The 26,172-nt window shown below is 35.8% G+C and overlaps 1 protein-coding gene across 1 annotated transcript in view; it reads right to left on the bottom strand.

The window, feature by feature from the left end:
• The window catches only part of UVRAG (UV radiation resistance associated), a 254,326-nt gene that overhangs the window by 176,197 nt on the left and 51,957 nt on the right, over window positions 1–26,172 (bottom strand). Inside the window, exon 6 of the mRNA XM_032489420.1 lies at window positions 11,595–11,680. Within this exon, the coding sequence (XP_032345311.1) occupies window positions 11,595–11,680 (86 nt within the window). The remainder of the gene's footprint in view (window positions 1–11,594; window positions 11,681–26,172) is intronic.

Below are 26,172 nucleotides of genomic sequence, written 5' to 3'. Positions count from 1 at the left end.
ATCTGGACTCTGAATAATAAACTAACTCAGCTTTTCCAAGCTGTACCTGGCTTAGCAGCAAAATAGAATTATAACAGTAGCATGGTATTGTGAATATTATAAAAAATATGTATGCTAAGTTTTCAGCATTTATGTGTCCTTCATATTTTAGACATCCAAATATTATTTTCTTTCTCTACCACCTGTGCAGGCATAGCAAAGGAAGGAATTCTGATTTATTCCTACAGTATCAACAAAACTCTTAGAAATTATTATTAGCTTCTCAATGAATGTAAGACTCCCTGCTTGCTGTATCTGTTAATCTGTCCTACTAAAATATAAGTCCCCAAAGTAAGAATCTGGCTTCTTATGTTAATAGAGTACTTCCAGTCATAAAGAATCAACTGTAAGAATGAGGTTATTACAAAGTCCACGCAGCTCCACAAATAAACATGCTGATTCTTAGATTCTCTTCAAAGGGAAAACATCCCAAATTTAGAATAAGGGCCAGGTGATATCCTGATGAGCATAATGTTTTAATTCTCCTAAAATCTCTGATAAGTTCTCTTAATAAAACAGCATGTGAAAATGAAGTTATGGGTGGGGTAGGTGTTTAATGGTAACTGGTTATTTTTATTGGCAGAGACATCAGGGTGAAATCACTAAACCTTGGAAAGCTGCCTTGGAACATGCCTGGCACCAGTGGGAATGGAGAAGTTACAAGGCAGCTATGAGGTGTGTGATGGTAAAGCTCTAATTTGCAGTGACATCTTAAACAAAGCAGTCTTAGTAAAGTAACCCTGTGAATTCAAGCCAGAACTGATGGACAGGGGCAGGGACAGAGAACATCTCTTGGGCAGAAGACCACTCATATACTAAATGGCCCTCAAAGGGTTCTCGTTACCTCTTTACACTGATCTTATACACCTCTTTCACTGTTCCAACATTTGAAAACTAACTATTGCTCCAAGCCAGGAGTTCTGAACATTGTTTCAGGGAGGATTCATTTATTTTGCCCATTATGTTCCTATCCCTGTTGAACAGTCAGTACACTAGAGAAAATGGACTTAGCAGCATGAAGAGCCTACAAAAGGTCCTAGTTAAAGACCATGACTTCTATCTGTAAGTCATGAATACTGGTTAACTCATTCAATAAACTAGAGTTAATTTACCATACAAAAACCTTTGTATGATTTTCATTAGCAAGAGCTTTATCTAAAATGAAGTACTCAGACATTTTATATTAAATATATACCATAATTGTGGGAGAACATATCTGAAGTTAGTATTAATTATCTTAGAAAAGGAATTAGAAAACTACCATTTTAAAAATTCCTCCAAAAATCTACCTATTATTCAGTTATTATCTAACTGGATTGTATTCCAACCACTCATTTATTAATTCATTATTCATTCAGTTAACAAATATTTACTGAGTATCTACTCTGAGTCAGGCAGGTGCTGTATATGCTGGATACAAAATTATACATGAGAGCTCTAAATTCCCTATTACATAGTTTACAATCTACATTCTCATTCTGAGATGTAAAGGCAAAAAGTATACCAAATATTTTGTTTTAGCTCACACCAAAAAAAGGATTACAACTTCAACATTAGAAAGCATCCTGCCCAAGAAGAGTTCATACATAATAGTATTTCTAACTGAAATTATAGAGTGGTTTCCGGGCTTAGTTAGAAAATATGTTGTAAATTATTGAAATGATTAAGAGAATTATAAAATAAAACTATATGCACTGTTTCAGCAACAAATTTTAAAATCTAAAGGAAATAGATGGTTTTCCTGGCAAAAAATAAATTGTCAAGAATAAACCACAGAGACGTAGGGAAAATGGACAGAACAAATAGCACTAAAAGTATGAGAGTCAGATTTATCATTATAAAAAGCACCCAAACTAGATGACTTAATAGCTAAATTCTAACAAACCTTTGAAGAATTAAAAATTCTCCAGATTACTTAATGTGTTTCAGTTGATGATGATGCTAATAGCTAACACATGAAGCACTATTTTCAGGCACTGTACTAAGCACTTCATAATAATTCATTTAATCCTCCTAACAACCCAATCAGGTAGATGCTATTATTATTTTACAGAGTTGGGTCACAGGAAAAGATGAAAAGTTTCACAATTCAATTTTAAGATCTTAGGAAAGCTGATTACCTATGTCACCTTTCCCTCCCAACAAAAACAACAAATACTATACACCAATCTCACTTATTAAAATGATCAAAAGAATAACCTATAATTAATTATAATGCAATATCAGGAAATCTACATACCTTATTGTAACTATAGATTAAAGGAAGAAAGATATATAATGTCAATAAATGTGGAAAGGCATTTCAAAAATTCAGCATCTATTCTTTTAAAAATGCTAAATAAATAGGAAGAACTATTTTAAATATTTTCCAAATTAACAGAAAATATTCTGAACAGTAAAATACTGAACATTTTCAATTAAAACAAGAACTATACAAAAATGTTCATTATACCCATTACTTTTCAACATAGATTTAGTAAATGCAGTAAGACTAGAAAATCAGTATAACCACTGGAAAAAAAAAAAAAAACCAGATAAACCTATCTTTTTATTGATGATAATGAGTGTAAGCCACAGAGAGTTTTCCTTAAAAACAGCAACAGTAACAAGAAAAATAATTTGATATAGTCACTGAATATAATACTTTCTTAAGATGACAGCTTTTCCCCTATAACAGTAACAAGCACACATGAATGGAAATGGAAAATATATTTTATAAAAAATAGTGTAAAAACTATAGCATACTTAAGAACAAATTTAATGGAAAGGCACATGACCATATGAGGAGAACCATAAAATTTTACTGAAGGAATGAAATAAAATTTGAACAAATATAACACATACCATGTCTTGGATGGGAATACTAATATCATAAAAATGACAGCTCTCCCCAAATATAAAAAGTCAATGAATACAAAAATTCCCATTAGAATTCCAATAAAGTTTTTTTTTTTAAATTAGGATAAAATAAACTTAAAGTTCATATGGAAGAATAAAGTCCTAAGAACAGCCAAAATAGTATGAAAAAGAAGAGTAGCAAGAGGGGAACTTGCCTCACTTAGTATCAGAACATACAAAAAACTACTGTCATTAAATTAACCTGAAATTGGCAAAGGAATAGACAAAAGGATCAGAACAGAAAAGAGAATCCAGAAATGGACCCCAGTACATATGAGCTTTAATACATGACAAAGATAGTATTTAAATTCAGTGAGAAAGAAAGGTACTGGCACAACTAGATACTCATCTGTGAAGAAAATTAATTTCTACCTCATAATACACAGAATATCTACACAACGTATTCAAGAATAATTCCTAATTATACTGAAGATTTAACTTAAAAAGTAAAATAATACAAATCTCAAAAGAAAACTTAGAAAATACATATGGAATAAGGTATAGAAGAGACTTCTTAAACCAAGACAGAATGCCCAGAAGATATTAGGAAAAAACAGAATTATACGATGTGACAAATATAAACTTTTTATATAAGGTATACAAAAAGTAATTGTCAGATTTGGAAAAAACACCAAGGACTCTTAAAATTTTATGAAAAAAATGCAAGCAACTCAATTAAAAAGATAGGTAAAGTATATGAATAGCGAAATTAACAGAAGAGTATACTGAATGGCTTACAAACTCAAGCAAATATGTTCACTTGTAGCTCAGGCTAAGCGCTGGTACTAAAGCTAATAAAAATTAAAGTAATACTGAGGTGCTATACTTATCAAATTAATAAAAATCACAAAAAAGATGACAATACCCACTGCCAACAGGGATCAGGGTAAAGAGTGTCACATATTGTTTGTACTCCTTGGAAAAACAATATTATCTCTTATAATTAAAACTACAAACTGACGGTACTTCAATTAAAAAATTTAAAAAAAAACTATATATACCCTCTGACCCAGAAATCCCACTCCTGGAAATTTAATACACAGACACAAAAACATCATAAATGTAAGTATATATACATATATAAATATTTACTGCAGTAACATACAAAGTAGCAAAACAAATAAAAAACTAGAGCTGGAGTAAATATTAAATCCCTATCAACTGAGTAATGATTGAAAAATAAAGTACAGCTTCACCATGGACTATTATGAAATCATTAAAACAGTGAACTGAAGAGATTTGTACATGGAATGTTAAACAAGAAAAACAAGATGTAGAGTCATGTATATAATATCCACCCCAATTTGTAAAACAGCAATTAAAACTCTTAATTTATACACATATATATGTATACACAGCAATCATAGGAAAAAATGTGGACAATCACACAACAGTTAACTTGGGTGAATGGATGACTGGGGTTATGTGAACACGTGTTCTGTGTCTGGATGGTATATTAGTCAGTTCAGGTTGCCATACCAAAACACCATAGACTGGGTGGCTTATGAACAGAAATTTATTTCTCACAGCTCTGGAGGCTGAGCAGTCTAAGATCAAGGCACCAGCATGGTTGCTATCTGGTGAGAGCCCACTTCCTGGTTCACAGTCTTTTCACTATTACCTCACATGGAGAAAGGGACAGGGATCTCCCTGGGGCCTTTTTTATAAGGACACTAATCCCATTCATGAGAACGCTGCCCTCATGACCTAATCATCTCCCAAAGGCCCCACCTCTAAATACCATCACACTGGGGTATGACTTCAGTGTATGAATCTGAGCAGGGGCGGGGGAATGCAGGATGACCACAAACATTCAGTTTACAGCTGGTGGGTTTTGTGCGGTGAGAGAGAAGGGTTTACAGCCAAAAAGACAAGCTGAAAAGTAAAAAGAAAGGGAAAAACAAAAACAACTGCACCTAAAACTGCGCCAGTATTTTGTTAAAATTCTATTTCTGTAAGTATACGTGGATCTTTATGTGTATGTAGACATATATACGTCTGTGTCTGTGTACAGAGAGATGAATAAAAGTAAAATATGCTATTACAGGTATTACAGATAAACACCAACTTCGTATAACCAAAACTTACATTCAGTACCTAAACTTTTTCATTTTAAATTCTGATTGAAAACCTTCCTAAAATTTGTCACACGTTCCTGCTTTCTTACATAGGCTCTAACAATAACAGCTTTATATTCTACTGATGATTTGGCGTCAACATTGCATAACGGAAAAAAGCACATGCACCGGAGCCTGGCAGACCTTTATCCAAACCTGCTTTAACACTTATTTATCCTGTGGCACTAGACAAGTCTTTTCATCTTTCTAAGACTTGGTGTCCTCATCTGTTAAATGGAGAGAGCATTAGTGAAACTAATACAGTGCACTTCATAATTCTCATTATTAACTTCCGTTAATGAGCTACAATATGGAGATGTACTTGGTAAAGGACTGACTGCTCACACACAGAAGAGGTAAGCTAGCTATGCTATTAAACTTAGTTTGTCTCTCCTTACAGTTGTTCTATGTTTCCCTACCCTTTTGACATGAAGTAGTGACAGAGGGCTATTTATGAATCCAAACATAGTGAGTATCAAGACAGGACAGTAGTTAATATGACTTACCACTCAGTTACATTCCAGAATCAAAACGGAAACCACAAACAGAGCAAAGTATAAGATTTTGCTTCTCCTTGCTGTCCTTATATCTACTTTACCAGTAATCCTCTTACTTCACCTATTTTATCAAAAATGAGCACACAGTCACTGGGCTGGAGCCTAGTCTCTACCAAGAATAGAAAAATACATGAGTTTTAATACATAAATTTTGTTACATCTTCACTTTACAGTTGGGTTCTTAGCTATAGTCTGTATACTTGTATTACCACTTAGGGAGAGGGGAAAAAACTCTCCCTGTAACCCAAAAGTTGGTTACTACATTCAAAATTTAAAGATTATAAACAGTTATGCCCTTATACATGTCATCTTATCTCTTTTCTAAACATTATCGCAAGAATAATTTATTTGATGTGAGCATTTCCCTTTTATAATTTAAATTTTATAGGAGACTATTTCCTATCAAAGGGGGGGGGGCGTGAGCAACAATCTGCCTGTAGACAGCCAGATAAAGATCTTCCAGAAAAATCAATACAAGGAGCAAGATTAAAAGTCACAAGATCCTGAAATATCACCAGACGTTATGGGGAAGGAAGTGACAGGAAAAAAAGGTAGCTGAAGGTTCACAGATCTGATTGTATTTTCAACACTTTTTCAATAATGGTCTACAAATTTTTTACAACTCTCATTTTACTGGATGCAAACCAGAAACAGGAACAACAAAACCCAGTACTCTGACTCATAGAAGAGTTTGATTTGATCAATCAAACAGCATTTATTACCTGCTTAATATAAGTGATATTCAGCATCATAGGGCTAATACACAGATCAATAAAATGAGGATTCTTGCCTAAAGAAGCTCTCAGCTTGGGGTGCTGAGAGGAGAGTGACTCAGACAACGAAGAACTAATCACAACATAGTAAGTACTCAGTAAATGCCAGCTACTAATTGCAAAGGCAGTGGTAGAAGGACCTGAAATAAGAACACTAGTCCCTATGGAATGTTTACAACAATGTCCCTTGAGTACTAAATGAAAAAGTATGGACTTTATCCTGTTATGTGATGGTGCAAAAATTTCTAAGTGACAAGGCTGATGTATCTTTTAAAAGGTCACTCTGGCAGCAATGTGGCAGATGACCTGTGCTAAAGTAGTGTAAAAGACAATAAAGCAGTAAAACACGCCAATTAAGAACATGGGCTCTGGAGCTAAACTGGTTTTAAATACAGGCTAACATGAACTAGTTGTGTGACCTTGGATAAGCTACTTAACTACTTGGTCTCAATTTCCTCATCTGTAAATAGGACTAAATAGCTCTTACCTCTTAGGATTGTTGTTAAGAATTAAAAGAGTTAATTAATGAACAACAAGGTCCTACTGTATAGCACAGGGAACTATATGCAATACCTATTGCCTATGTAATAGCCTATAATGAAAAAGAATACAAAAAGGAATATATATAACTGAATCATTATGCTGTACACCAGAAATTAGCACAACGTTGTAAATCAACTATACTTCAATTTGAAAAAAAAAAGAGTTAAATAATGTAAAGCACTTACAGTAGTTCCTGGCACAAATTAAGTGCTCAATAAATAATATCTATTAATTGCATGAAAGAAAAACTGGAAGGAGGAAGTAGGAAGAATAGTTAGGAAATCAGGAAATAGTCTAGGAAAACAGAGATGAGACCAAAGAAGGGTATGCTTGCTTGGGTGCCTGAGATGATGACAATACTACCAGACAAACCAGGGGAAAGAAAAGGAAGAGGAAGATTAAGCCACTGTGCGTAGCTCCGGACATATTAGGGTTGAGGTTCCTACAGAACGTGGAAGTATACATGTCTACTGGTCATTGGAAAACACAGATAAGAAATTCAAAAGAAAAGTAACAACAAGAGACATGGATTCGAGAGTTATTAAAATGTGGATGTGGTGGTTGAAGCTGCGGTAATGAAAGAGAGTTCTCAGGGAGAAAGAGTACTGCAGGATCCTTAGGACCCAGGGCTCGAGGGTCACAGCAGGATCCACAGGAAGTCCAACATAACTGAGAACTGTCAATAAGACAGAGGACAAAATGGAGCCATGTGACATAATCCCTTCCGTCAAGAAGTTTTCAGTGTCACTAGGGAGACAAGACATGCACATATTAAACGAATTTTCTCATAATTGTTTAGGATTAATAAAAGTAACTCTAAAAACAGAGGTGGCAGACATTAGAATGGCAAGGAGAGAAAGGGAAATGAGGCTAAAAAGTGGAAAACCTAGTGGTAATATATAAAAGGGGCACTGGCATAGAGGAGAAAGCTAATTCCAAGATGGAAGAAGTAAAGGGGAAAATGAAAATTATTATTTATTGAATGTTTTCTTTATGCCAGTAACTGTCCTGCAATCTTCCAAGTATTTTTACCTTATTTAATCCTCATAATATTTCTATGAGACAAATATTATCCCCATTTTACAAGAGCAGTTTGAGGCATACCTAAGTTAAGTAATTTGCCCAAAGTTTTGCATCCAGTTTCAGGCATATGACAATTTAGGACTGGAACCTAGATGGAGGACCAAAGCCCATGATTTCTACACCACACCTCCACTTATTAAACTAGCAAAAGTAGAACATGTCAAAAGAGGAGAAGAAATAAAACCATAAAAACTATACTGGAAGAAAATCAGAATTATTTTCACTTATCTCACTACAGTAGAGCTACGTTTTTGAGAAATTATGAAAGGAAAACAAAACAAAAAAAATTTTAAACATTAAAAATAATCTTTCCATTTCAGAGGACAAGTAGGATTGCAGTCTCGTCCCTCAGGTCCCTTCCACACTGTCACCATGGTTGGCATTCTAAATGGCACACCTGACCATGTCACTCCTCCTCTCTTTATAATCTTTCCATAACTCCCTATCACCGACACAATTAAAATTTTTAAAAATCAACAGACCCAAAAGGAGAAAGCTATCTGATTAAGTCTAGAAACTCCTTAACCTGGAAGGAATAATAATAAAGAGGGAAAAAATTAACTTCTAAATTAAAGGCTCACTTGTAATTTGTAACCCTACTTTTCACACTTCAAAACTGTAAAATAAATGAAATTTCAAATGCCAGTTGAAGAGCAACATTGACACCTTGTGGTGAACATCGTAAAGTATCAAATGTGACAATGAGTGAAGTGTTTAATTAAATATGCCTGCTTACCTGAAAACTAACCCTTAATCCTAGAATTCCCAAGGGTTAAGAAGCAAAAATTCAGTTATCATCACACACATTGAATGTAAATTTGGAAAGAGCTGCTCTTACTTGGCAACGCTGAAATTAATCTAAATTCCTAACTATTGGCAAAAGAATAAAACCTCAGGTTTTTGTTTTCCGACAACACACCCATCTGAAGGAGCTATTTAATGCCAGGTTGTTAGGTGCTCCAAAATCCTTGACTCAGTCAAGATTTCCTATTTTTCTCTGACATTCACACATGAAAGGTGGAAGGTATAAAAGCACATACTATGACACGTCAACACAGTGAGAGTTATTATCTAGAATTAATACTCTCAAAAAAGCAGAATCAGGAGATGCACCATCCTGACTCAAAACAGCACTGAGAATTTTGTGGAGTAAATGATATTAAAGAATCCAGACTCTTGCATTTTCATGTAAAATTACAGATCGAGAAATAACAATTTAATAAACCAAGAAATCATCAGGAAAAGAAAAGGTGTATTTTAAAAAATTACTCCATCCAGGAACAACATGGCCTGAGTTAAAGAGGAGAAACTATTAAAAAAAACTGATCAGCACAAAATTAATTTTCCCAGCAATCACTTTACATATACCATGGCAAAAACTGTGGGAAAAGAAGAATTTTTGACTGAGCGGATAGATGATGCTTACTCTGTACTGTCTGAGAGAACTATCAGAGAAAATTCCATTTTACTCATTAACTTTGACAACTACAATTTAAAGTTTCTAGATCCAGAGTAACTCTCTGGGTTCAGGTTATTTAGTTGATAAAGACACTTGATCTGGCTCAGAAAAAGCACATTGGTGTTACCAGCTATAAATGATTCACACAACGGTGATGAGAAGGCCTCCGTTAATAAGGCAATTCAAACTGCTGACACACCTGAAGAATCTAGAAGGCACTCCAGAAGTGAAACCCCCAAGAGCCATTTCATTGCACGATCCGGGTTAAATAACTAAGCAACTATCAGACAAACCTGATCATTCTGCATGGATAGAGGGCTCTGTGATTTTCAGAAAATTTGTCCATCATTATACTGTGTGCACCTTATAACCACCAGTCTAGGAAGGTAAGTGAGACTGTGAAAAGGGTTCTGTAAAATTTGCTTGTCAGAAAACCTTCATACCAGTCTCCAGTCTGGCTCTCACTTGGTGTGTGTCCCCTCAGACAAATAAATCATTTAACACCTCTTGGCTTCAGTTTCTGTGTTGAAGACAAAGGCTGATCCCCTGATGTATGAACACAAAAAACTTCCAGGAAAGTAAGATAATAGACGTGAAAATGCTTATAAACAAATTTGTAACATCACTGCTTCAGCATTTTAGATCAATCAGAGAGGTCACGTGAACTAGGATAAAGCAAGGATAACTCAAGCCAGAGTCACGTTAATCAATGCATTCTCTAATATACCAAGTTGATTCCCAAGATCCTAGTACAGAGCCTTCAATACTCCTTAAATCTCTTAGATTCCCTTAGATTCTATGATGTTACCTTTCCCAAGTCCTCCTCCTCCTCACTGACTTTTTATTCCTTTTTCTTTTAATTCTATTGGTTTCTCTAATAAGATCATTCAATCTCATAATTGGAAAATATCTTTAAAATAATAGTATCTATACCCTCATTTTACGGATGAAAACAGGTCAAGAAATATTAGTGGCTTACTCACATTTCAAACTATTTTCACACACCACTGTTTTCAACAGTTAAAACTCACTGTAGCCCCAAAATAATAGGCTCAAAAGTAAGTTATATATTTTGACCCCCTCCTGCTTTCTATCTCCACCATCCAATTACTAAATTCTGTCCATTCTGTTACATATCATAAGAAGTCAAAGTGAAAGCACCTCTCAGATAAGGATCAAAAGTTATCAAATGTTTGTGGTTACTTTAGTTGAAATCATTGTCTCTTAAGAGAACTTACATAGTCTACGTGACCAAACTCTCTATCATCATGTACAGTAAGATTCAAGATTTGCAAAGGAAAAGCCCATTTCAAAATGTTTAAAAATAAACAATCATCCAATTGGACAAAAGTCCAATCATCCTTCTGGACTCTTCCTCTAGTAGATACACAGAGGATGTCTAATGGTCTGAAATTTATGATGTGTTATGTAAACATCAGGAAAATACTGCCAAAATCAAATTTCAATGAATCATCTGTCTGAGTAGGGTGAACATAGGTTGAGTGTCACTGTTAACTTTATTTTAAATTGCTTTTATTTTGGTAGCCTGTCTCCTGGGAAAATGTCCTTGATGATCTACCACATTGAAAATTACAACCAAATTTAAAAATCTTTCAAAATTAAGCCCAGACATTATGAAAATATAGAGCTAAGGCAGTTGAGCCTCTGAGCATGAGATTCACGCAAAGCTCCTTTGCCTTGCCAAATATGATTTTTTAAAGATGAACAGCAGATCAAAACTCTAAGCTAAATCTGGGGCTATTGGAGGATTTTTCTAGTAATGCCGTAGTTGTTAAAATTTTGATAAGTCTAAATTTTGTACCTCTAGTTGCTGCTCTTTATAGTGCAGGAGATGGGAAAAAGCTCATGTCCCTGTTTTAAGACCAATGGCTTCCAATCATTCTTTCCCACTGTCCAGAGGGAAAAAATGGCTTTCCAAAGGCTTTGTAAAAAAGATAAACTTAAATCACTGTAGCTACAAAATTTATGAAGCTCTCACTAAAAAATGCTACGTCTGAGTAACAGCTTCTAAAGCTCCCATACATTTTCTCACACTGAAATGTCTCAAACTCAAAATGAGGAAGATTCTTTAGAAAACACAAGAGGACTCTAAGAAGTTTCTTACCGCAGCAAAGAGAAAACATCATAAGAATTACGAACACAGTTCTGATCCACCTGAAGAAGAATATTCTTCTGAGTATTTGAATAACCCTGAAAGACATTAATCAACAAATTAATCAAAGTGAAACAAAGTATGTGTCCAAATTAATCATGGTATTTGTCTTTTTAAATTATGATTTAATAACTCAGTAAATTCAAATCATTAAGAAATTAGAAAAAGTTAAATATCACTTCTACATAATTCAAGTTTAACTTTTTAGGCAAGTGAATTTAAAATAAATTTCTTCTAATATTTTCCCTTAAGAAACAATGTTTCATATTATAAATTTTGGTGAACTTCCCAGTAAAGCCCCAAAAGTCTTTTTAACATATTATGTGACTGAAGAAGAGTGTTAACAGTATTTCAAGTATGCATAGCCATCATATGTAATGTTTTTATCGGGGAAAAGTCATTCCAAGTTTTAATTAGGAATAACAGAAACAAAAATTTCCACTCAGTGGTATAAAGGTGGGGAGAGCAAGGATAGATTCTAGAGAGAATACAGCACAGTTCCATAAGAAGAACAGAACAGCTATCTGTCATTTTAGAAAGGCAATGTAAATAATAGTTAGAAAAAAGGACGCTGGACCCAGACCACCTGGATTACAACTTAAGCTCTTAATACACTAGCTCTGTAAGCTTGAGCAGAGCACCTAAACTCTCTTAGTTTAACTCTGGTTTCTTCATCTATAACATGGAGATAATATTACCTGTTCACAAACTGTTGTGGGGATTAAAAGAGCTAATATTTGTAAAGTCAACGGTATGTAATAAGCACCACATAAATACTTGCTATAATGCCAGTGTAAGCATTTTCTAAAAGTTACATTGCAAGCCCAGGAGTGGGATTCCTGGGTCATATGGTAAGTCTATTCCTAGTCTTTTGAGGAATCTCCACACTGTATCCAGAAGGAAATCTACTTCAGGATGACACCTGCACCCCAATGTTCATAGCAGCACTATTTACAATAGCCAAAACATGGAAACAGCCTAAATGTCCATCAACGGGTGACTGGATAAAGAAGAGGTTGTATATTTATACAATGGAATACTACTCAGCCATAAAAACCAACAACATAATGCCATTTGCAGCAACATGGATGCTCCTGGAGAATGTCATTCTAAGTGAAGTAAGCCAGAAAGAGAAAGAAAAATACCATATGAGATCGCTCATATGTGGAATCTAAAAAACAAAAACAAAAACAAACAAACAAAAACAAAGCGTAAATACAGGACAGAAATAGACTCACAGACAGAGAATACAGACTTGTGGTTACCAAGGGGGTGGAGGGTGGGAAGGGATAGACTGGGATTTCAAAATTGTAGAATAGATAAACAAGATTACACTGCATAGCACAGGGAAATATACACAAAATGTTATGATAACTCACAGAGAAAAAAATGTGACAATGAGTGTGTATATGTCCATGAATGACTGAAAAATTGTGCTGAACACTGGAATTTGACACAACATTGTAAAATGATTATAAATCAATAAAAAATGTTAAAAAAAAATAAAAATAAAAATAAAAAAATAAAATTGGAGTAAAAAAAAAAAGTTACATTGCTACAGACACTAAAAGGTTATTAGATGGAGAATATTATGAGCAACTTTATGCTAACAAATTTGACAACTTAGATAAAATTAAACAAACTACTTGAAAAAAATACAACATGCCAAAATTGACAAATAATAAAATAACAATATCTGAATAACACTATACTTATTTTTAAGTAACTGAAAATCTTCCCACACAAAAAGTCTAGGTCCAGATGGTTTCACTGAATTATATCAAATATTTAAGAAATAACATCAATTTAACAAAAACTTCATAAAACAGAGAAGGGAACAATTTCCAACTCGTAAGACTGGCATTACTGACATTAAAACTTGACAATCATACACACACACACACACACACACACACACACACACAATTTTAGACCAATATCCCTCATGAATATAGACACAAAAATCCTTAACAAAATATTAGCAAGTTGAACCAGCAATACATTACAAGGATAAAACAATAACACATTATTATTGGCTGAACTTATCCTAAGACTACAAAGTTGGTTTAGCATTTAAAATCAATCAATTAGCAAATAAATGAAGCATTACAAATCTATCTTGATGAACACACAAAGATCTAGCTTGTGATGATAACAACATAAAGATGGGGGAACAGAGCTATATAGCAGAAAAATTTTATACAATATTAAAGCTAAGTTGGTATTAATTTGAACTAGATTATTATAAGTTAAGATGTTAATTGTAATCTTCAGGACAACTGCTAAGAAAATAATTAAAAGATACACAGTAAAAGAAATGAGAAGGGAATCAAAATGTTAACATGAGAAAATAACAAACACAAAAGAAGGTAGTAATGGAGAAAATGAAGAACAAAAAAGATACAGGATATAAGAAAACAAATTTTAAAATTGCATAAGTCCTTCCATATCTGTAATTACATTAAGTGTAAAAGGATTAAACACTTCAATTAAAAGGCAGAGATTGGCAGAGTCGATTTTCTTTTTAATGATCCACTATATGCTGTCTATAAGAGATTCACTTTAGAACCAAAAACACGAATAGGTTGAAAATGAAAGGATAGAAAGATATTCCATGTAAAGAATAACAAAAAGAGAACTAGAATAACTGTATTAATATCAGACAAATAGACATTAAGACAAAAAAAGTTACAAGAGACAAAAAAGGATATTATATAATAAAAAAGGATAAGATATAAATGATTATAAACATATATGCACCTGTCTATGGCCATACCACCCTGAATGCACCCGATCTCGTCTGATCTCGGAAGCTAAGCAGGGTCGGGCCTAGTTAGTACTTGGATGGGAAACATATATGCACCTGACAACATATAACAAATCATATGAAGCCAAAACTGACAAAACTAAAATGGGAAATAGCTGAAGTCAACATCCCAATTTTAACAATGGATAGCACAACCATACAAAAGATAGGCAAGAAAATAAAGGACATAAACAATACTATACATCAACTAGGTCTAACAGATGTATACAGCTACACCCAACAACAATATACATATCCTTCTCAAGTGCACATGGAACATTCTCCAGGATAGACCATATGTTCAGCCACAAAATAAGTCTCAACACATTTCTAAAAACTGAAATCATACAAAGTATCTTTTCTTACCACAATGGAATGAAACTAGAAATCAATAACAGAAGGAGACTTGGAAAATTCACAAAGTGCAAAGTAAACAGCAGACTCTTAAACAACCAGTGGGTCAAAGAACAAATTACAATGTAAATTATTAAATACTTTGAGTAGAATAAAAACGAAAGCACAACATACCAAAATGTATGGGATGCGGTGAAAAAGTGCTCAGAGGGAAATGTACACCTGTAAACATTTACATTTAAAAAAAGAAAGCACTCAAGTCAAAACCTAACCTTCTACCTTAAGGAACTAGAAAAAGAACAAACTAAACCCAAAGCAAGAAGGAAATAATAAAGACTAGGGCAGAGATCCATGAAATAGAGAATATAAAAACAATAAAGAAAGATCAACAGAATAAGTTAGTTTTTTGAAAAGAGCAACAAATTTGACAAACTTTAAGCTAGACTGACCAAGAGAAAAAGAAGACTCAGATCACTAAAATCAGGAATGAAAGTAAGAATGTTATCACCAGTATTACTGAAATAAAAAGTACTATACAAGAATACTATGAACAATTGTATGCCAACAAATCAGAAGACCTAGATAAGACGGAAATTCCTAGAAACATACAAACTCCCAAAAAAGACTCAAGAAGAAACAGACAATCTGAAGAGATCCACAACCTTTTGCAAAGAGTTTAGCTAAGCTACTCCATGGTACTGCTGCTTCCACATCCATATTGTTTGGCCAGGCAGCCTGCAGGGACGTTAAACTAACAGCAGACTCCCTTTCAGGGAAGTGCATGTCCTAGATAGCAGGATGCAGTCACAAGCAAATGTAGTTCCTGTTATGACTTGTGACCAGCAGTCTCCCTTGCTTCCCAGCACCTGTATGATTTACACACCCCTTAGATAAAAACCCCCATGGAGCTTACCCTGCTTTTTGGGTTTGAAATGACCAATCCAGCCCTAGCCCAGGAACCCCAAAGCACTCTACCCACAGACTGTAAATAAAGACATGTGTCCCAGGTCCTTCATCTCTCTGTCTGCCTCTCCGTGGTCCGTCAAGGCATCTATAATTCCTCCAGGACCTATGAGTAATAAACTTCCCTATTCCAATTACTCTTGTGGTTTGTTGTTGAATCATGACTCACCACCCAGCACCCTGTGCTCCACTTAACAAATGTTAATTTAATAAAGTCATAACATAAGCAAAGAAGTTAAATCAGTAATCATAAAACTCCCAACAAAGAAAGCCCAGAACTGCATGATTTAACTGGAGAATTCTACCAACTATTTAAAGAAAAAAAATAACACCAATCCTTCTCAAAGTCTTGCAGAAAATGGAAGAGGAGGAAATACTTAACTCATTCTATGAGATCAGTATTACCCTGATACCGAAGTCAGACAATAACATCACAAGAAAATTATATACCAATATCTCTTGTATATGTAACATATATGTTATAAAGGAAAAAACCCTCAAACAACACAGGGGTCGGAATTAGGGGTAGTGACCCTCACAAAGTTAAAAATCCACATATAACTTTACAGTCAAACTTCTATATCCACAGTTCCATCTGCATGGCTCTACATCCATGGATTCAACCAGCTATGGACTGTGTAGTGCTATAGCACATATTTATTGAAAAAAAAAAAGTCCACATATAAGTAGATTCATCCAGTTTGAGCACATGTTGTTCAAGGATCAACTGTACTAGCAATGCTAATTCAGTAGCCTATTAAAATTTAGGCTTATACCATCTGGCCCAGCAATTCCACTTCTGGGTATATACCCAAAAGAACTGAAAGCAAAGTACTCAAAGAGATATTTGTGCATCCATGTTCACAGAAGCATTGGTTACAGTAGTCAAGGGGTGGGAGCAACCCAAGTGCTTATCAACAGAAGAACAGATAAACAAAATGTGGCATAGTCGTACAATGGAATATTACTTAGCCTTAAAAAGGAAAGAAATTCTGACAAATGCTGTAACATGGGTGACCCTTGAGGACATTATGATAAATAAAATAAGCCAATGACAAAGGTACACATGTTGTATGATTCCACTTATATAAGGTACCAAAAGTAGTCAAATTCATAGAAACTGAAAGTAGGAGGGTAAGTGCCAGGGCGTTGGGGGATGGGGAGTTAGTGCTTATTGGGTAGAGAGTTGCGGTTTTACAAGATGAAAAGAGTTCTGAAGATGGATAGCAGTGACAGTTACATAACAAATTGAAAAAACTAATGCCACCAAACTGTACACTTAAAATGGTTAAAATGGTAAGTTTTGTGTTATGTATATTTTAGCACTATTAAAAATAATTTTTAAACAGATTATACACCAGGAACAACTAGGATTTACCCAAGGTACGTATGGGTAGTTCAACAAATGAGAATCAATCAACTCAATATACCAAGTTGGAGGACTCACACTTTTCAATTTCAAAGCAACAGAAATCCAAACAGAGTGTTACTGGGATAAGGACAAACATATAAATCAATGGAATAGAACTGACAATACATAAACTCACATCTATGGTCAACTGATTTTAGACAAAGGTGCCAGGACTGAGAAAGAACAGTCTTTTCAACAAATGATGTTGAAACAACTGGATGGCCACACGCAAAAGACGCAAAAGACGCAAAAGAATGAAGTTGGACACATTCCTAACGCCCTATATAAAAATTACAATTAGGATCAAAGACTTAAGTGTAAGAGCTAAAACCATAAAACCACTAGAAGAAAGCACAAGAGTGTATCTATATAACCTTGGATCTGCCAGTGGATTCTTAGATATGATGCCAGAAGCCTGAGCAAAAAAAAAAAAAAAAATAGATAAATTGGACTTCATCAAAAATTAAACTTCTGTGCACCAAAGGACACTATAAAGAAAGTGAAAAAACAACACACAAAATATCTGAAATTCATATATCTGAAAAAGGTCCAATGTCCAGAAAATATACGTAACTCTGACAACCCATCAACAAAAAGACAAACAACCCAACTAAAAAACAGGCAACGGATTTAAAGAGACATTTCTCCAAAAAAGATATACAAAGAGCCAACAAGCACATGAAAAGATGCTCAACATCATTAGTCATTACGGAAATGCAAATCAAAATCACAACGAGATACCACTTCATACTCAACTAGGAAAAGTAAAAAATAAATAAAATTTTTTTAAAAAACAGAAAATAAGCATTGGTAAGGATGTTGAGAAATGAGAACCCTAGTACAGTGCTGTTGGGAACATAAAATGGTCACCAGCTGTGGAAAAATGTTTGGCAATTCCTCAAAAAATTAAACATAGAATTACTATATCATCTAGCAATTCCACTCCTAGGTATGTGTCCAAAATAACCGAAAACAAATATTTGTGCATAAACGTTCATAGCAGCACTGTTCACAACAGCCAAAAGGTAGAAACAACTCAAGTATCTATCAGTGGATGACTGGATAAACAAAATGTAGTATATCCATACATTGAGATATTACTCAGCCATAAAAAGAAAAGATGTATTGCATATGGATGCATATCAAAAACATTAAGCCAAGTGAAAACAGCCAGACATAAAAGGCTACATATTCCATGATTCCATTTATATGAAATACTCAGAACAGATAAGCCCACAGACAGAGAAGCAGGGTGGTGTTTGCCAGGGGGTTGAGGAGCACAAAATGGGGAGTGAATGCTTAATGGGCATGGGATTTTATTCCGGGGCGATGAAAATGCTACACAACTTGACTGAGGGAGTGGTTGCACAACACTGTGAACATACCCAATGCCACTGAACTGGACACTTTAAAATGCTTGATTTTATGTTATGTGGATTTCAGCTCAATTTTATTTTATTTTGGGGGGAGGTCAATAGGTCTATTTATTTATTATTAGTATTTTATTAGTGGAGGTACTGGGGATTGAACCCAGGACCTTGTGCATGCTAAGCATGTGCTCTACCATTTAAGCTACATCCTCCCCTCCAATACAGCTCAATTTTTAAAAAGAGATGGCTATGAAATAATCTACAGAAGAGAAAGGACAGAGACAGTAGGTAGTCCTATAAATTAGCTATAAAACCCAAATAATGAAAGACATTGGTAATAAATTTAAGATTCTCAGGAGAAATTATTAATGACTTAGCTGTTCCTATTTTATGCAAAAAGCTGCCAAACATTTTTTTTTCAGTTAAAAACTTATCTACAGCCACTAAGATACAACTAAAAGCAACACATTATAGAGAGGATTCCGGGTTTTAATCCATTCTGCCTGTCATGAAAGTGAAGAAAATCACTGAACTCCTCTAGGCCTCAGTTTCTTTAATTATAAAATGAGATGAGATTACTAGTAATACAAACAATAATAAAGAAGAATAACAAAACACACGAAAGTAACATTTATGAGCATTTACAGTATGCCAGGCAGTGTTGTTGTCCACATTAAATTAACATTTAAATGTCAATGCTGAGGACTAACATATCTAACACTAACACAGCTCTGTGAAACAGGTCCTATTATTATCCCAGGTACTATACTTTAAAGGTAAGGAAACTGAGACATGGAGAGGATTAAGTAGAAGAGCCATGCAGTCTGGCCCTGCCATGGCTCATGTTCTTAATGACCACGCTATACTTGATCTCTAAGACCTTTTTCAGTTCTAAAATTCTGGGTCCATGTACTTTTAAGGCAACTGAAGGACATTATTAAACCTTTCTGCTTCAGCCACCACTTAGCAATTAACATTCTTGAAATATGCCAAGAGACTTGCTCTGAATGACATCTAACTTCACCAGATGTGCGATCCCGACAGACTTCAGATGAAGGGTTATAATGGAAAGAAATGGCTCATTTGTATCTGGTTATCTGCGTGAGATACTGCCAAGTGCCAAAGAGCCCAGAGGAGATTTACATGTCACTCAAAACTCCTCTGAAGCCAGGCCTAACAAATCTTTTTCAAGGAAGGGAACAGGCATTAGTCTGGGTGAGTGCCTATTAAACTGCTCAAGGAAACAGATAATTTCACATATCCAATGAGCAGGAGTAATTCCCAACAGATGATCAGGTGTGTTTCTAGATCAGCGGTCAACAAACTTTCTCAGTCAACGATCAGATAGTAAATATTTTAGGCTCTGCAAGCCACATGTCATCTTCATCGCGTATTCCTTTGCTTTTGCCTTCAAATTCTTTATAAATGTAGAAACCACTCTTAGCTCACAGGCCGTATAAAAACATGTGCTGGACTGTAGTTTGCTTATCCCTCTACTAGATAGTTGAGTGAGTCACATTTTAAAACACGTTACTGTACAGTTTGAGAGTTTTCATCTGCTACAACAGTCATAAGAACGCCCTTTATTAAAATTATAAAAGTTATACTAAAATAATCCATCTGACAGGGTTAAATGATTATGAAGCAGACAATATTATACATATATACTTATTCATTTCAGTGTTTACTGAACACCTAATATATACAAGGTGTCAGGCAATTGCTATCATCCTTATAAAAGTATACAACCCAATATACTACAGAGTATACAATCCGGTTAAGTTCCCAAATGAAGTAAAAAATGCAAGGGTGCCATAAGAAAGATCAGAAAGAAAGGTTACAGGAGTTGCAATGCACTGGAGTCCATCTAGTAGAAGCAGGAACATCAAAGGCTGCTGGGGTGGCAATACTTGGGATAAATTAAGAAATACAGAAAGCTGAATGGCAGGGAAGGAAAGTCCCATGCAGACTGAACACCTTTAGCCAAAGCATGACGGTGGGAAAACCATGCTCAGAGAAAATCAGATAGTGGTCCAATTTGTTCAGCTTCAATGATGTCAAAATTATTTGGAAGCCTGGAGGGGGAACTGGTAGGAGATACAGCTCTGTAAGTAGGCTGGGAGGGCCAGAGCACAGAAAACCCTGAATGTCATCCTGCAAAGTGAGATGACCTGCATGCAATATGGACTCATGAAGGATTTCTGACAGCAGAGAACAATGGTCAGAGCTGCATTTAAGGACAGTTACTCTGGTAACGACAAATACGACGAACTAGAGGAAGCAGAATGTCCAGACATCAATTAGGAGGCTATTCCAAAAATCCACACATACTAGGGGTTATGAGAGCTCAAACTCTAAAGAAAAAGAGAGAGAGAGAGAGAGAGAAGAAATAAAGATAAAAGCAGAGATATCACCAAAAGTACTACACAACTGACTGAACTTAGGTTGATGGAGAAAAGGAAATCAGGTCAGAGATTTGGACACATCGAGCAGACAAGGAAAAGTCACTCAAAACAACTTCTAAGCAAAGGAATGAAAAAATGAAAGTAGGCTTTAGAAAGATTAATTAGGCAGCAGTGAATAAGACAGAGTGGATACAAAGAGACTGGAGCCGCAGTCCCGCCAGGAAACTACTGCACTGATCCAGCCTGATGGGGGTGCCGCTCTAAGCGTGGGTCGTGGCAATGGATATGGAAAAGCGGCCATGGATATGAGGTATTTCAAAGGAGGGCTCAAAAGTCGAGTGGTTGACTGAATTGAGTGGATAAAAGAAATCAATCAAAACTAACTACAAAACTTGAGACCTGGATAAACGGAAAAATAGTTAATAAAAATGTAAAAAACTGGAAGGGAAAAGCAAGCCTGGAGAGAAAAATGAGAGTTCTATTTAAAGTGTAATAATCTGCAAATGGCAGGTGTGTATGCAGAGCAGTCAGAATCCATTTAAAAACACAAGTCAAACTGGAATTTTGGATAAACAAGCTATGCAACTGATAACCAAGTAGCACAGCCCAAGAGAATTTTAAATGATCCATCACTACAGCAGAAGCTTCATTCACTCATTCAACAAATACTTACTGAATTATTACTATAAGCCAGGCACAGTGCTAAGCACTAGGGATTCGTGATAAAGAAAGATGCTGTTCCTGCCCTTACACAGCTTACAGTCTAGTAAGAAAGAAAGATGAGCAAACGGGCAATCAGATGTAACTGGTTAAGGATCAGTGATGAGAAAAATGAAAGATAAGGTGCTGTGGGAGCATATAAGAGAGGAACCAAACTGGACGTAGGGGCTGTAGTACAGAAAACCCTTCTATGGGAGGAGGATCTAAGCCGAAACTGAGATGAATAAATTTTAGCACAGCATGAGAAAGTGTTATGGGTAGGGGGCTTCAAAATCAGGAAATCAGATCACAATCAGACCTTATAAGCCATTAATGACTCTGCAATGATTTGAATAAAGGAGGGATGTGACCAGCATTCTAGAAGGATAAATCTGGCTATATTGTCAAGAAGCAGGAAAGGAGCAGATGTTTAACAGACACCTTAAGTGGTGATTCAAAAAAACAGGGAAGGGTCCAGGATCACTTTCCGCTCTGACCTGAGAAAGTGGATGGATAGCAGTCCCATTCACTGAGGGTTTTTTTGGGGGGAGGGGACTGAGCTCAGTCTGGGACTTGTGGAGTGCATGTGTCTCTGAAACATCCAAGCAACCTGACTCATGTGTAGATATATGGAAGCGCTTACTGGAGGCGAGGACTTGGGAGAGATCTGAGTCATCCAGACACAGCGCGTTACTGTGAGGACAGAAGGCCCAGGTGGAAGCCTGGGGACACAGCTCAAGGGCCCGGTGAACGTTCTCCCTAGTGGGACTGAGAGTAGACTACATGTTACTCTTAAAACTGTAAGTGAGCTTGGCAAATAGTCCTTCTACTGACTTAGGTAGAATAAGAAATTTTAATGGGCAAGGGAAAAAACCAATGGCTCATTCTACTATTTGAGCACATTTTCAGATGCAATGAGTACACTTTTTAAAAATGTAGTATTTATTTGTACAACTCCTCCTAACACAGCTACCTGATGAATCAACAGCCAGCCTGTGTTCCTATGTGTGTATGTTCATTTGGACATTAATACACTTTTAAGTGTCAGCCAGGTTTAAACCGAGGAAAACTGCGCACACATCTCTGTCGAGCACCTTCAACCTCAGACACCCTCTGCCCCTGAGCTCTGACAAAGCCCACGTTATGAGCTGTTGAGGCAGGAAGGCGACACCTCTTCTTCAACACTGAACCTGATCTGAGTATGTCTATTCCTCCAGATGTGGGTTAAGGTTTGAGACAACAGAGGATGTTTTCCCTCCCCTTCAAAACAGAAAGAAGCACTGAAAATAAGAATAATGTTATTAAGCAAAGGTATACAGATCCTAATCAATTCTTTTTTTTAAAAAAATTCAAGTCAACAGGGATGAAGAGATTCCTGTTCACACATCAGCATCTTAAAATACCCTAAAAAAATAATCACAATCGCAGTCACACACTCGAAGCATGAAGTGGACTAAAGGGCATCAATGCGACTCATGACAAGAGGGCTGAAAGTGACCCTGCTGAAGCAGCCATCCTTAAACTGAAGTGTACTTGACAACAGAGGCAGGAATCATGTGATCCTTGTAGACTTTATTCACTCTGGGAAATATTTACTAAGCACAGTGTATGCTAAATCCTGGGACTAAAAAAGAGCGTAAGACACGACCTCAGCCCTAAAGGAGCTTACCCCCTAACAGGAAGAAGGATGTATACACAGTTACTATAAAACTGTGAGAGAAGAGAAGTTCGGGGGAAGAGAAGCCAAGAATGTATCATATTAACTATATTAAAAAAGAGGAGGAGGAGGAAGAGGAGAAGGAGAAGGAGAAGAAGGAAAAGAAAGGATTCCTAGCTTTGCAGAGGAACCGTTTAAACCGAAACTGACTAGCAGAGGGGAAAGGGGAAAAGAGGTCAAGAACGCCCTCATTACAAATCTAAGAAAGAATAGTCAAGACAAGTTTTCAAAATTTTAAACACAACAAAATCTTCAACTCTGAATCCCCTACTGAGGATGAGTCTGGAGCTCTGTTTCTGTTTACTTTCTTAGAATCTAAAACATCTATATGAGGAACCATGCTTGGCTTTGAATTTTCCAGTTTTGAAATCCTAAAAAACTCAAGAATTGTGCTAAGCAGACAAGATCCCCCAAATTCATAACAGGAAACATGGCATTTTCCCAGATTATTCTCTGGCTTCAATGAAGAGAGAGAATGGGGACCACACCGCAGCAGCAGGATTTATAAATATGAATTACAGGATGAGATGATTTTCCAAACATCTGTCAGAAGCTAATTTGATCCAAGAGAAAAGGAAAAAAAAGACTCAGAGGGAAGCCAAATAGAGTGACTAATGTGTGGAACTTGTGTGGACTTTGGTGGGTTGGTGGCCTCAGGGGTATTGCATGCCCACTCTACAATAATAAATACCCACAGTCTGTACAATAATGCACTTTATACCATTCAAAGCACTTCCCCATGTACTCTCTCATTTGATTCTCACAATGCACACAGTGGATATCTCCAGTTAAATGTAAAGAGAGCGACTTGGTACTCTGACATGCGACGTAAAGTAGGAAGAAATGTAGAGATACCACATAGCCTGGCGGTTAAAAGAAAAAGCCTTTGAGTAAGTCAGAACTGGTTTCAAATCATGGTTCTGGTACTTACCGGCTAAATAATCTTGGATAAATAGTTTAATGTTTTCTTCTAGGACACCGTACCTATAAAATGAGGATAACAACTCCTGGAGTTGTTACACAGGTTAAATAGTGCAGTATAGTGTCTGTAGCTAGAATAGTGTCTGACATACAGTAGATGCTCAGTAAGTGAAAACTAGCAATGGTAGTTTTCAAAAGCTCCACACCCACCTGGGGTAACACCATTACTAGGATATCACATCAGCTCAAATAATTCAGAAACAAAGTTTTACCCTGGATTTAAACTGAGCTCAGATACCTAGCTGTCTTATAACAAAGCAGCAGATGTCTTATAATAAGAAGCAGCCCCTTAAGATCTATCTGTCTAGTCTGTTTCTTGTATTTTGTAACCCGGTTGGGGGGCAGAGGAGAGCTCATCAAGGAAAACTGAATAGAGTATGTATAGGAATGGGCTATTTTTGCAATTTTCCAACTTTTGCTTGATGATGTACAGAGAGACTTGGGTAGAAATGATACCACATCCCTTTCTCTGTTGTGAAAACATAGGCTACTTGACACACTTAATCCCTACTTCTGAATGTTCTGCTTGGCTACTGTGTAGGACGTGCTTTGGAAGCAGGTCAATATCCATTCATTTGACTGGCAAGAGGAAATGGCCATCTTTTAAATTTCTCAGTTCTATAAAGTTGACTAAATGAAAATCTCTTAACTTTTCTAGGTTTCAGCATCTTCATCCGAGGAATGAAAATACTAATACTTGCCCACCTGAGTTGCTATAAGTTAAAGAAGGTATTTTTAACAGCTTTTAATCACAATCACAGTGAGTGAAATTAAAATGATGGAAGAAACCTCAAAAGCAATTAAATGATGAAAATCACCTAGGCATCACTTTTACACAGGTGACGTGGTGTAATGAAGAAAGTGCGTATCTAGAAAAAGAGCGACCTGTTCTGATCCTGGTTCTGCCACTAACTCAGCCTGATATCTTGTCATTCACTTATTCCCTCAAATACTTACTGTATACCTACTAGATCCCTGTTGCTACTACTACTACTAAAACTACTAGTAATAGTTGTTCTGCCTTCCTCAAGGGCTGTTATAAGAATGAAGAGAAATAATTTATAGGCAAATCCTTAAAGGTAAAAGAGCTATGAAAGTATGTAGTGACTTCATTATATTATATATTACATATATATGATATTATAGCTATGTCTAAGTTACTTTTAAAGCATGAAACTGACTTGCCATGTCAAGTTTAAGAGGTCATGAGGCTCCCTGAGTCTCAGTTTCTTTACCCGTGAGCTAAGGGCACTGAGCTAGATAACTCTCATATTCCCTCTAGTGTTAATCAGCTGACTAAGATGTTGTTACTTTTGAAATGAGAAACCAAAAACTAAGAGAGGTTTAGTGATTTGTTCAAGGAACACAGTACCAGAACAAAACTGAGATTAGAATTTAGATTTTCTACTTTTGAAAAGTTATTATGCCTTCAAAAAACAGGAATTTTCATTTGTACAGGCTCTTGAAACAGACCTTGAATTTTGCTGTTGTCCCTAAATCTTCAATCTCAGCTGGACTATGTACTTGAGCTGGACTATGTACTATGTACTCAAGTACTATGTACTTGAGTCACAAGTTATGTGACTGCATTTGTGAAATTAATCACCAAATTGCTATTTCAATCTCCTGAGAGTTTCATTATTCCAAAAAGATTTGGTCCTTTTTACTTGGATTTGACGCCTGCTCTAATTTTTTTCCATTATAATGAGAAAGCACTGCCACCTACTGGACTCTGAAGACACTGCTGCTACAGTTTGAGAAAAAGAATTCTCAACCTCTAAAGCTTTTTGCACTTTATCGAAAATGCAATAGTTAGGAGTTATT

This window comes from Camelus ferus, chromosome 10 (genome assembly GCF_009834535.1).
Source record: "Camelus ferus isolate YT-003-E chromosome 10, BCGSAC_Cfer_1.0, whole genome shotgun sequence".
NCBI classification, from domain to species: Eukaryota; Metazoa; Chordata; class Mammalia; order Artiodactyla; family Camelidae; genus Camelus; species Camelus ferus.
Note: the sequence above shows the minus strand (reverse complement) of the source record. Positions and strands in the feature narration are given on the sequence as shown.